The following is a 14413-nucleotide window of genomic DNA, read 5'->3' on the forward strand; positions in this document are numbered from 1 at the left end:
CCGGAGAGAACCCTTTACATCATATGCTTTTAATTTCACTCTTTTCTCCGTTCCAGACCAAAGCTCCAAGATTGACAGAGGTTCTCTCACTACCCCTTCCTAGTGTGTTCAGCTGGCTGTCAATACTGAGTTGGTGCCAGTTTGAACTACTAAAAGGCGCTTTAAGCAATATTTTTATGGAACCGCAAACACAAACGTCCTCATTACCTGATGGATATCACTGTAATAAGTGTCCAAGTATCAATAGTTGGTAATGCGCTAATTTGTAATCTGAAAACACAAATATTTTTTTTGTTTAGCCAATCAGAACGGTTTGAGGCGTTTTATGCTTGTCAATCATTTCGAATTTGCAGAGAGCATATCTGTGGTTTCACCGGACGCACGTGTTTGGCCCAAAGTAAATTTCCAGTCTGCTTTTGCTGATCAGACTGGCTAGTTGCAAAAATCAGTACTATTTTTAATTAATTTACATTCATATTTTATTTTATAATAATTGTATTAAATAAACAGTTTGTTGAAGTGGTCGTGTTGCTTTGTCTCAAGTAACGGTTCTTCTCCAGGTAACCCAGAAGAATACTGGCTAGATATAATTTTAATTTGCTAGCTAATGTCATTCATTGGTTATTTCTTTTGCTTGTTATCAGATATAATCAGCAGGGACTCTGTTCTTTGGGGATGTGTACCGGAAGTTAAGTTTGGGCAGCAAGAGCATGCATGCACAGTAACATCTATATTGTTGGTTTGATAACGTCTATATAAAATTTGCGTTTCTATCTGTCTCTTTGCCAGTTGAACAAAATTTGTGTTACATGGCTTTGATAAACACGCACATGCAGGACCCTAACAACACAGTTAACATTCAAAATAAATAAAGTCAAACTGGTTGCCTCTAAAAACCAAACTTATTAAAGAAAGTATATAAAATATGCATGTTTTATATGTGATTTTATCTCTGAGTTAATGTATGTGACTAGAACTGTAAGGCAACATTGTCATCCCCTCACCGCTGCTGGATTTTGGCAGGCAGAATAAGAGACTTTTTCATCCTTATCCTATTACTATGGGTGCAGACAGACAGCAGCTGAAGAGAGGGAGGGTAGCAGAATAAAACACAGGGAGGGGTCTGAAAAAACTGCTTCATTTTCACAGTCCTGTGAAACTCTGAATATGGGGGAGCACGTCTCACAGCTCTCTCTGTGCCATGTGTTATCCCAGAGAACGGCATCGCCCCGGGCCACTGTCTACATCGCCAATGCCAAGGTCCACCACTGCTCAAAACAAACAAACAATTCATGTTCAACTTACTGATTCAGTCATTTCAAATGCATCCACGCACTGTGGCAGGTAAACACATGGGAAAGATATCATATTTTGGTTGAATATATCAATTTAGTCCTTTTCTCTACAGCCAATCCAATTAAGTTTCACTTGTTCTATTTTATTGAAAACAATAATTGGCTATCATTCCAGACCTTGCAAATGCATCGAGCACAAAAAATAAAGCCAGACTTCACCTCAAAACACCTTCCCACAAACTCCCGCACTGTTTGTTTTCTAAATACTTTCATTTTCTTTCTACTAATTATATCTGTTATCTGAGACTTAATCTAAAGCTTTCGCTTTATCAGTGCCTCTAACTCTTTCTTAAAGAGCCTGCTGGATATAAAGTGTCTTGTTATGTGAACGTTTCTGTTTTGTATTCTAATTGCAGACTGTTTCTGGGTCTGCATGAGTCCTCTGGTTGTTGCTGGGAGATACACAGAGTCACGAATTCCAACGAGTGCGATACGCCTCAAGACGGAAAACAGGAGAAATGAATTTGCTTAATAATCACATTTGTTCCTATTAAACCACTGTGAAAGTGGACTGCCGCATGGCCCACCATCTAAGCCTCTCGGAGCACATCACAGATAACCTCTGATGTCAAAATAACCAACCTGTTTCTAGACAAGCTTTAAAGGGACTGTGGCGAGACACTTACCCCACAAGATGAGAAATGAAGTTGCATTTTGAAATAAGCTTGTAATTATTGTAATGATATTTCAATGAATTATAATATGATTTCAAAGTGGCAGGTGCATCTTCAATACTAATTTCACCATCAAATTGTATCATGCTGATATCACAAGACAGCTTTCTTCCTCTATGACAAACCTTGTCACGTTTGAATCACACGAGAGATCTTGTGGCTTAAGATCTTGTCACACCCTTAGCAGCTAAGACAGGCATGCAGAGGATCTCAAGGACACAAACTGCTTTGGGAGCAAATCTAGAAATGTTCTTGAAATGACACAATCTGAGATCAAAAGCTGGACGCACACTCTACAGAATGAATAACATCGGTGTTCCTCACACACATGAACACATTAGTTTATCCTGCATGACATTATATCGACACATTCTAGCACATGTCCAAAGTCCACGAAATAAAACTGTCTCGATGTGAATGAATTAGGCATTAGGCACATACCTAACCGGTCAATTCAATTAAACCTGTAACAGATAAAACACCTCATAACATCGTCATTCTGTGCAAAAATCACCCTGCAGATTTACATTCATTTAGACGGAAAGTGAAAGTGACAAGAAGGCAATTACAGACGGAGGTCTCGTTCGGTTTTGTTCTATCCCACTCAATTAAGTTCCAGTTTCATTAATGTCCCCTTGCATCACTTTGCTTCAATCAGGACAGCGGGCCCTCACGAGCGCCACCATGACTTTCACTGAATCACATTAAAGAAATGAACTTTACCAATCCAATGGAGATCTTTCAGATGCAAGGCTTAGACCGGACCGGACGTGTCCTTCCTCTTCATTCTCCTCCTGACAGCGCGGGCCACGCTGTGTTTATTGCTGAATAATTACATTTTAAGCACTTTAAATGACTTAGCTTCATCAGACTGAATGATTAATTGCATTGCAGGACAAAGATTGTGAAGCTAATATGGGCTTAATGATCGGTCTGGTCTATCCAAGTTATTGAGAGTCTTTTTTCTTCGCATCCTTGCCTTGAGTAATCTGTATGAACTTTACTTTGACAGCTAATATCACACTTTCATTTCCTTGTTGGTGTAATTGTTTTAATTATGTTACATTCATTATTCAACAGGGATGATCTTATAGCTCCAGGGAAATGATATTTTCTAAACAGCTTTCAACCAAGGAACAAACAAAGGACAGCAATGACACGTGCCAGAATAAACAACAGCAAAATTGTTTTGAGCCCGTGACCTTTAGGAAATGTCTTTGGTAAAAATGAAATGCATGGGATTTAATCAAGTTTTCACGTTTCGCTGCCAAAATGAAGAGCAAAATAATTAACCCGTGAAAAGCGGAGAGGTGTGTCTTGACTACAGCAACTTGGCAAACCTCTCCAAGCCCTTGATCAATTTCCAGTGTCAGCCAGACTTGCGCTCCGTCCAAAGATGGTATCAGCCAGTCAACAGGGGAGCCATTTTGGCTCAAATGTCTACCCAGTGGCGAAGTTCTCCGGCTTGACCTTTAGACTTAGAGCGGCAATGATTACAGAGGGAGAATTCAGCTGCCAACCTGTAATCTCCAGCGACAAACCCTTCTGGCACCGTGCTCTTTGGACACAGATCTTGGCTCGCTCTCAAACATCGCCTCGGCCTGGCTAGCGGTGCTTCAACACAATGACTATCCGTTTCGACAGAAGCGCCATGTTGGCTCTAGTTACTATTGATTAGCTGTAGCGGTGGTGGTGCATGGCTTCTTCCCATCCAAATTAGGGACAGCAGCTCGCTGTATACAGCCATTCTGGCTCGATTTCCAACATGACAGATGGCACGAAATGATTTTTTTAACTGATGTTGAAATGTGCTCATGGTGGCCTAGTTTACGCGTCGCTCTTTCTGAAACAACTTCAAAGAATTGGGAGCGTATGAAACAACAAAACAAAAAGACAAGGAATCTGTCGGTGGCGCTTCCATCTTTCCTCTGAGAGGCACACACAGCGGTATCACTTATCATCTCTGTAGAAAGTGGAGGATGATAATAATATGACACTGGATTTATGAGAAGCAATTGCCAGTTTGATTTCCTCTAAGCACATGAAAATCCTCCTAAGCTTGTCAAAAAACTCTGTAGGAGGCTTGATATTGCACTCTTGTCACTGAGGTGAACCTGAGCAGAGCATCAAACCAGAGTTTTGAGCCGTTCAGAATGAATTGGAAATGCTTTTTAAACACCGAATTTGAACTGAGGGAACAAACGGCAATCCAAGTTAAATACGAATTTAAGGAAACGGAAGTACAACTAAATAAACTAATATAAGGTGTATTTTCATTTTCCAATATTCATTACTGAAATGTTTTTTATAAAGTTATTGAGAATATTGCTGTGCAAATTTGTATGACAAATTTAAGATAAGTTGTTCCAAATCAGCATAAATGTTTTTTTTTCTGAATGATATGTGGAACCTGTAACCAAACAACTATTGAATTCCTGTAACCATCGACTACCATAGTAGGAAAAATTGCTTTATATGCTTTCGATCTGTTGAACACAAAAGAAGATATTTCGAAGAATGTAGGATAGCCAACAGTTCTGAGGAACTTTTGACTACCATTGTAATTTTTACTGCTTTGCCAGTCAATGGTGGCCAAGAACTGTTTGGTTAAAAGCATTATTACAAATATCTTTCTCTGTGTTCATCAGAACAAATACATTAATACAGATTTGGAACAACCCGAGGGTGAGTAAATGATGACAGAAATTACATTTTTGGGTAAACTATCCCTTTAATTTCTACTTATCTAAGAATACATTTATCAAATAAATGTAAAAAAGCATTAAGTCAAAATTATTTGTAATTCCTATTTTTTTTGCAAAACTTGTTATGTTTACAATTTCATTCTGAAAAAAATCTTGTTTAACACTATGTTGGAAATGGCATAGCTGAAAAGTTCATACTGAAGCTTCATTCCCACTCGAGCGAGCTTCTATGGAACAAAAACCTTTAAACTCACCCTAAAAGCTTAAAAAGCCCTAAACAGACACACTGTAGGCTATGCTGGGAGCAACTGCTATGATGTAATGCAATACTTTTAAAGTAACAATGCTCTGGTTGTACACAATGTGAAGATTGCGCAGAAGATTCAAAACAGCAAAGACAATATAGGTAAGTGCGGTAAACTTCTCTTTCTCTGTAGGCCAACTAGATGCAGACACAAACTTCCTTTCAATATTATTCAGGGAGAACTGAGATGGACCTTTGACTGAAACATCCAAACATGCTTTTAGCGAATGAAACCGATAACGTATTTGCTAAAAAGCTTCTCAAAGACGGACACAAATGTACATACAGACGAGATCCTGAAGCAAGTATACAAAGGCAGTTGACATGACAAACAAGAAACTCTTATAAATGCAAACTAAATCCTCCATACCATGTTGGCTAAATGTGCTCATCTGCTTATAAAGCAAACTAGGTTTGACGTTTAAAAACAAACAGACAGATTTATTTCCCATAAACGGTTCAGCATCCAGGCCAGTAGAGGGCGCTGTGAATGCACTCACCTCAGCTGCAGGCACACCCTCTGGTGGGCGGCAGTGGAGAACGATCATGCCGTTGATTGGTACCTCCAACCCCTGCGGCTCCTGTTCAAAATTCTTCCTCAGGTCTATATGGAAATTAAAAGAATATTGGCAGCAGCTAGCTACTGTTTTAATAGTTAAAAAAGCTAAGAATCTAGAAAAAAGCAAAGGCTGTTAGAAAATCGAAAGGAGGATTTTTACAAGCAGTTATCCACACTGATGAGCGATGTGCGATCACAACCGATCAGAAGATAGTTTTGACAGGTGGTTTTGAGTGGAGATCAACAAATATTGTCAATTTATTTCTACGGAAGGTTGTGGGAGTGACAGCATACTCATAAGACTTATTTGGGAAGTGGATTGTAGGAGTGACGAGGGGCATGAAAAATGTAAATTGCCATTTTCCAGTGTGCTCTTATCCTTTTTTATTGCGGTTTTATAAGGTTTGCTTTTTTATTTTCAAGTGGAAGTTAAAGTAGCAGGTAAAAATATTCATATTTCACTTAAACCATTTGATGCCTGTAGTGGCACAGAAATTACACACATAACCTTTAAACAGGCTATCCAATATGGTTTGTTATACTTACATGCGATGCTGACAGTGGCTTTGCGACTCTTAGAGGTACCCAAATGACTCCATGCCACACATAGACACCAGTAGTCCTCTGGCCCATGGAAGTCCTCCACCTGCTGTCTGGAAACATTTATCATCACTTCACGGATCTTCAGCCCTGCACAAAGACAAAAGGAAGAACCGTCAATGACAAAGGGACTTTAGATTAATCCAAAGAGCTTTAGTTTATAATGACAAAAGTAAATAAAGTTAGACACACAGCAGCAGACGCTAAAATTAAAATCCAGTTAAGCTGTACTTCCTCAGAGAGTTAGTGCTCCAAATAATCGTCCCTGTTTTTTACCACACATTTATTGAGAAAGTACAAAATAGTCTCTTTAATATCTGTTTTTAAATATCAACTGCGCTTACAAATATATATGGACTCAAATGTTTTTATTACAGTATGTAATTGTATAGCTATACACACTTACTCTATGTCAGCAAAGTCTAATTTGTCTGTTTTAAGATTTCTCCCGAGAAGATGTTGACACTTAAATGAACTTAAAGAATATGTCTCCGTAACAATAAAAGAGAAACCTCTAAGCAAAAGTAGTTCGGTCATTTCCATAAGAGATGTTTTGAGTATTTATCAACAAGGTTTATTGAACTAAAAGCTTCCGGTTCTTATATACACTTGCATGAGATGAGACCAGGTAAGAATAGAAGAATAGATTAAAGAGACTAGATGATGTGAGTCAGAGTGTGGGAATTTGAAAAAAAAATACTTCTTCCGATAGAGAGAGTTTTTAAAAGCAATCCCCGGGCTCTCTTCCAAAACCGCTCTATAATGTATTCTTCCTGTCATAGGCCTAATTTTAGCGCTGTTGTCGTGCCGACCAAACATTAAATTATGCAGGCGTTGTTTGAGGTGGTGGATTACACTCTCGCAGGCAATGCCCAGAATGCTCTTCAAAACACAACAAAAAGATATGAGCCAGGCCAATACTGGGGAAACATTTCCTTAAGATTCAAAATATGCACCACAGAGAGAAGCCCACTAGAGAGACTTAATGGCTAAAGTAGTAAAAACATTTTTTAAATGAAACCGCACTGTGAATTAGCGCCACAATTAAGTTAAGGGTGAGCGGAGGCAGAATCATGACTATGAAACTCTTTCACAGACGGCAGAATTAATGCAAACCCCCGTGTGGGTCTCTGTGGGTGTATTTGCAGTGCCGAGAGAAAATGAGACTCATCTTTAATGATATTAAGGTGAGCAAAAGAAAATCTATTTGAAATTGCTCAGTCCGAGAAGGGTGCGCTATTCTGAGATAAGAGAAGAGAGTCTCAGTCACTCAGAGAGGAGAGAGCGAGGGAGAAGATTTGAAATGAAAAGGGAATTGCTAAATAAAGGGAAACCGAGTCAGGTCAGGACTCTAAGCATCTATAATCCCTTAAATCTGAATGATTATCTTTCAAACCGGCCTGTGGGGATCGGAACAGAAGTGACAGAAGAGAAACTAAGCTTTCTGTGCCGAAAGGAGAAGAGAAAGATAGCAACCGACACCTTCAGTATAGGGCACCAGCTCCAAATACCTGCCGAATATAACTAATAAAAAATTCCCCGCTGACTGTTTAGACGGAGAATGTGACTTTGCCAAATATATCGTCTGTGATGCCTACGGAAAGCTCCTGTGGATAATACAAAATGAATTCACTTGTAAGATTGTATTGAAGGGTATACGAGACGTAAATACTCAGTAGATTAGACCTCTAAATAACTGCAAAATAACCTGTTGAAATAAGCTACAAAGCATGCTGGGAAACTCTTGCAATAAAAGCATATAGAATATGGAATATTTTAAATGCTTTTGCTCTGCTTCATTACCTGAACAATCATCTTGGTATATTAAGGAAATTATATCAACCGTGGTGTTTTCTTTAAAGAAGTGAGAGACACTGGACCAGTAATTCTCAAACACTTCAGGCCAAACGCGATCTTTTTCAAGAAACTGAACATTAGGGTTAATGCCACAAACATCATGTTTAAAATCAACTAGGGGTGTCACAATATAACTGCATTGTCAATAAGGTTATCACTATTGTGGTAATTCACACATATTGTAATATCGTAACCTACTCATCCCCTGTTTAAAATTGTACAATTGCCTTCCTGCAAATGTATTTAGAGTGTAATTCATTGACCAAATGGCAGATAAAACACAAAAAGATCACTTTGACTGGGGAAAAATGTGTTATCAGATACCTATGTAAAATGTATAGGATAATGTATAGGATAATGCAAAGTCGCTTTGGATAAAAGCGTCTGCCAAATGCCTAAATGTAAATGTAAATGTTATCATGATAATATCATTAGGCCTACAGATAATTCATTTGGTCCCAATAGCCGTGTAGTGAAAATATGATACCGTGACATCCTATAAGTGTTTTCCAATAGTTAAAATAAAATGCTGCAAAACCATTCCAAGACCCTCAAGTGGAATGTTGTTAATGTACGAATAAATATTGTTATGCTTAAAAAAGGATTACAATGCATTTGCACTTTTCTATACAAACACGCATAATCACATTCTGGACCTTGATCTTAAATCTGCCTTGAAAGGCTTGGAAATGCTCTCTGTCTGGTTACCTTATAGATATAATAGTGAAAACTGAATATTTATTTCTGAGTTAAAATAAGCTCACTGCTGCTCGCCTTCATGATATCCAGCATCTATATACTGCTCACAGACTTTAAGTGCAAACCGTTTAACACAACATAACTTCTTTTTCAAACTCATCAGTTCTCTTTTTTGCTTCCTGTGAAAGCTCAAAAACATATGTATTATGCATTGAAAAGAACAATCATACAATGTTGGGAAATAAATGTAAACCAGATGTATAATTTCTGTATTTTATATCACATTGACAAACTCAATGAATAATGGTGAAGGAAATGAAAACATTCTGCTGGGTTGACTAAGTACACAGGGAGTCTGTAACAAGCATGGTTTAACAGAGTAATCCAAGTAAGGATTGCGGATCCATTTGCAGCTTTAAGTTTATTAAATGATAACAAAATAAACACACATGGCAAACTGAGAACTAGAAACATAACAAACGCTCTAACAGCCCAAGAACCAGATAAACCCAATACATCGACTGACACAGGACAAATTAAACACTAGGGATATGTATACATGGGATAACAAGTGGGCAAACAAGGAACACCTGACAATAATTAACACTGAACCAATAATCAAATAAACTACAAAGAACTACAAAATGACACAGGGAAACAGGAACTCAAGGAAAATTACCATAAAAATCATAATAGAGTCTGGCAAGAAAACAGAACCTCCCAGTGATCTAGAATCCTCCAGGGGTACCCAGAGGAGCCGAGATGCCTGAGCCAAGTCTGGAACAAAGCGTCAAACAAGCTTACCACCATGGAAACCGTTTCGCTGGAGGCACCGTTGACTTTAAATAAACCATATAAATCATGATTTCAGGGCCAGGACAGAGACAGAGTGAGTTTACAGACAACAGAAAGTAGAAAGACTAAAGCATGACTAATGATTATGAATGTGTGACATATAAAGCGTTGAGTTTGCATGTTGAGTTTTGCATGCCTTAAAGTAACCAATGGCATCTGTGACCGCAAACTCATCGTTTTTAATGCATCCATTAGAATAGAAGAAAGGAAATCCTCCACAAACCCAGAGAATGTGACATGGCTCATGGCTGCCAAGGACCTTGAAGCAACGGATAAAGTCTGAAGCCCAGATACGCATCTATAGCTCTTCCAAAGTCTTTTGTATTCCAGTCTGCTGTGGCTTTGATACACACTTGGCTTCCTTGGACAGTTTGGGTTATTCTTTCCATGTTGCTTTAGTTAACACATAAAAACACAGACACACATATGCAAACCTTGTGTTCCTGAACTTCTGCCAAGCCCTGGGCCAAATATGAGTTACTAAAACGTCTAAGCATCCATCATGAAGAGTACTTTCTCATCGCCAGGCAGTTCTGAGCAGAAATTTACGTGATTACACGCATGGCTGAGAACGTCTTATTTGATTTGTTCATGCAATATTAAAAACATTATGTTTGACATGCAGTCAGGCTTATGCAATGTCAACGCTCCGATGTGGAAATAATTTTTTGCTGGAGGATTTTTATTGTATTTTGATCTAAATGAACTCAGATTGCTCTATGTTTATTACACTTTATTAGTGTTCGTACAGACAGACAGATATATGATGCTGTTTATTTAAATACTGCATTCTTATCCAAGCTTACAACCAAAAAATTTGAGAAATATTTTTTCTTCAGCCGCTGATAATCTCCATCCCAGCACAGCCTCATATTTATGTTGTCTTTGATTTTTCCTCCCTACTATTTTCAGATCTCCATCCCTGGCCGCACTTTTCACGCCAGATTCAGAGTTGGAGAGACAACGGTCTCTAAGAGAGTCAGTGGTGGCTTTGTAGGTCTTTGCTAGCCTATTACCCTTATCCCCATTTCCTTCCCGTCCTGTTCCAACATTTGAAGAGAGAGCAGTGTCTGTGTGTCTGAGTAGCAGTGCAGAATTCTGGGAGAGATTTGGGGAACTTAATCTTTGTCTTACAATAGTAACACTGTCGCACTGCCAAGTCCAAAGTGTCCTGACTGTTTCTAACTCTCCTCTCTGTCCTATTCTCTCAGGGCTTGGCATAGCCAACTGAATCTGATTCCTAGCCACATATTGGCGACCGTCGGGTTGCAGCTGTGCGATTGTGGGGATACTGTCCGACTGTTGGCTTAAGGCTCTATCTCAAGCAGTCAGAGGTCTGTACCAACTCTGTGAGCCTTCTGATCCAGTTGGCACGTACCGCGGTTGTGTTTGTGTGTATGGGTCCATCTGAGCATTTAGGGCCACTTCAGGGATTAACAACATCGGGTGAATGTGTGCACAGGCGACGCCTGTCAGCTCCTCAGTCTGGAAGTGTTTCATGCTGCATAAAAGCCGCATTTATGTGATAAGGCAGACAGTTTGGAACTGCCATGAATTTAAAGTCCTTTAGATTGGCAGAATGTGGCACTTGTGTCTTAAATGACAGTGTAACGGCTAATCCTGCGTCAAAACCCCTTGTTAACAATGTTCTGTACTTTTTGGAAAGTCTGTCTTTTCTCGGGGTTTTCAATTTTTAGCCTTTCATTCATTCACAACAACCTTTGCTCGGAATTAGCAAAAAAAAATTATATTACACATTATGTTAAATGAAATCATAATAATGTTGACATATTAACTAATTGCCTCTTTTTCTTTCAATTTCGAAATATTTTTTTAATTCCACAAAGAATCATTCATAATTCCAGAATTTAATAATATTGCATTCTATTATTGTTAAATATTAAATCCACAATGCCTTATTTAATATGCATCTGCCCTTGAGATGTATCACTTATTTGGTTTCTACATGTTTTCTTTCAAAGTCTTTCTCTTCATTGTCCTTGTCCTTCCCGAATCTCAATGCATTTTGTCTTGGGTCTCTCTTTCTCTGTTGGAGGTAGATGATACAGCCCAGTGGGCTAGCTGTGATCCTAATGCAGAATGTTGGACGTCGATCCCTCTTGCAGTCGGTGAGCAGCAGGCAAAGACCATCTCCTGCTCCATCTTTTTCCGTGTCCCTCTTTGTGTCTCCCAAGTGTCGTCTCATCTCCTGCACACTCATAAGTCCACCGTAATAACTTAATACAAGAAATAACCATTTGACCTGGATGAAGTAAATTAACCTTTGACAGAGAATTAAAATGTCTTATCAGTTTCACACCGCCATGCTGTTCTAAATCTGGTTTAAGTGAAAGCATGTGGCCTGATAAACACAATGTTGAAACATGGTTCTTATTTAGTATCTCTGTAATGATTTAGTCCAAGCATGAAACAGAGAGTCTGGATCTAAGTGCAGCTTAGTGTGATTTAATACATCCAAACATTGCATGATCAAGCTCAGCAATGGAAAGGCAGACCCAAACACATCTTAAATGTCTTACCGAGACCTGGCTTAAACCAAATGATTATTTTGGTCTAAATGAGTGTACCCCACCAAGCTACTGTTATATGCATGAGCCACGTCCGGTTGGTCGGGGTGGCGGCGTCGCTACAATATTTAAAAACTTTCTTACTGTAACTAAGTGAAAAGAGCATAAATTTAAATCATTCGAAGTGCTTGCGTTGAACATAAGTATTCCTACCAAAAGTAAAAAAACATTGCTTTCTTTTACATTGGCTATGGTGTATAGACCCCCTGGTCCCTATACTAATTTTCTGAAAGAGTTTGCGGACTTCCTATCGGACCTATTGGTTAACGTTGATAAAATACTAATTGTCGGAGATTTTAATATCCACGTAGAGAGCGCTAACGAAGCATTAGCACTGGCGTTCACAGAACTACTACAATCTTTTGGGGTAATACAACACATTAAAGGACCCACTCATCGATTTAATCATACACTAGACCTAATTATATCTCACGGAGCCGATCTAACCAATATAGATATTATGCCTCAAAGCGACGATGTCACCGATCACTATCTTATAGCGGGTACTTTGCGCACGGCAGGAATAAGCCCTTTTACTCGTTATCGACAGGGTAGAACAATCACCTCCGTTACTAAAGATAGTTACGCAAAGAGCTTGCCAGATCTGACTCCTTTAATAACCATACCAATAAATAAAGAATCGCTCAATGACATGACCAGCAAATTGGGCACTATTTTCTTTAATACATTAGAAGCTGTCGCACCTACGAAGTCAAAAAAAATTAATGAGAAAAATATTGCACCATGTTACAATAGCACCACCCGCGCCTTTAAAAGAGAAACTCGCAAACTATAGCGCAAATGGATAAAATAGCAATTAGAGGTCTTTAAAATGGCGTGGAAAGAGAGTGCAAATTGTTATAAAAAGGCACTAAAAGCAGCAAAGGCTGAGCACCTCCGTAACCTCATAGAAACCAACAAAAACAACCCAAGGTTTTTATTTAGCACAGTCGCTAAATTAACAAATTAAAAGACTCCACCTGACCTGCCTATAATAACATTATCAACTCGTCAATTAATCAAGCCCATGTCCCAGGACCCTTTAAGATGGCCGTCATGAAGGCTCTAATCAAGAAACCAAACTTAGATCCAAATGAACTAGGAAACTATAGACTGATTTCAAATCTCCCATACCTGTCTAAAATACTAGAAAAAGTAGTGTGCACTCAGTTGTGCTCTTTCTTACAAAATAACGACATACACGAAACATTTCAGCCAGGCTTTAGACCACATCATAGCACTGAAACTGTGCTCGTTAAAACTACAAACGACCTGCTTATAGCATCAGATAAAGGTAACATCTCACTCCTAGTCCTGCTTGTCCTTAGTGCTGCGTTCGATACCGTAGACCATAACATGCTTCTTGATCGTTTATACAATTATACCTGTATTGAGGGACAGGCACTACAATGGTTTAGATCTTACTTGTCAGACAGACATCAATTTGTCCATTTAAATGGGGAATCATCAAATCTAACGCAGGTAAATTATGGATTACCTCAGGGATCGGTTCTAGGACCCGTGCTGTTCTCCATATACAGGCTGCCCCTCGGAAACATTATAAAAAAACATGGAATTAGCTTCCATTGCTATGCAGATGATACTCAGCTATATATCTCATCAAGACCAGATGATTCCTCCCAGCTATCCAAATTGGCAGAGTGCATTGAAGATATAAAACATTGGATGACCTGTAATTTCCTTCTTTTAAATTCTAATAAAACAGAAATATTACTTATCGGACCAAAGACACGTAAACCGAATATTTCTGATTATAAACTGAAAGTTGAAGGATGTACTGTTACTCCAACTAATACTGTAAAAGATCTAGGCGTTATATTAGACAGCAACCTGTCATTTCGAAATCACATCTCAAATGTCACAAAAACAGCCTTTTTCCACCTTAGAAATGTCGCCAAGTTACGAAATATTCTGTGTGTTGCTGACGCGGAGAAGCTTATTCATGCATTTATGACCTCAAGACTTGACTACTGTAATGCGCTACTTAGTGGTTGTCCTGCGTCATCAATAAACAAACTACAGCTAGTTCAGAATGCAGCTGCCAGAGTTCAAACCAGGTCCAGAAAATACGATCACATAACCCCAATTTTATCAACCCTTCACTGGCTACCCATTAAGTATCGTATTGACTTTAAAGTTCTTTTAATCACTTATAAAGCCATAAAGGGTTTAGCCCCTACCTACCTAACAGAGCTT

General features: G+C 38.7%; 1 protein-coding gene across 1 annotated transcript in view; it reads right to left on the reverse strand.

Moving 5' to 3' along the window:
- The window catches only part of unc5da (unc-5 netrin receptor Da), a gene marked incomplete at its 5' end in the record, with an annotated part of 63684 nt that overhangs the window by 41005 nt on the left and 8266 nt on the right, over positions 1-14413 (reverse strand). The window contains 2 exons of the mRNA XM_079487034.1: positions 5539-5642; positions 6144-6287. Of these exons, the coding sequence (XP_079343160.1) occupies positions 5539-5642; positions 6144-6287 (248 nt within the window). The remainder of the gene's footprint in view (positions 1-5538; positions 5643-6143; positions 6288-14413) is intronic.

This window comes from Barbatula barbatula, assembly GCF_947034865.1.
Source record: "Barbatula barbatula genome assembly, chromosome: 22".
Classification (NCBI taxonomy): domain Eukaryota; kingdom Metazoa; phylum Chordata; class Actinopteri; order Cypriniformes; family Nemacheilidae; genus Barbatula; species Barbatula barbatula.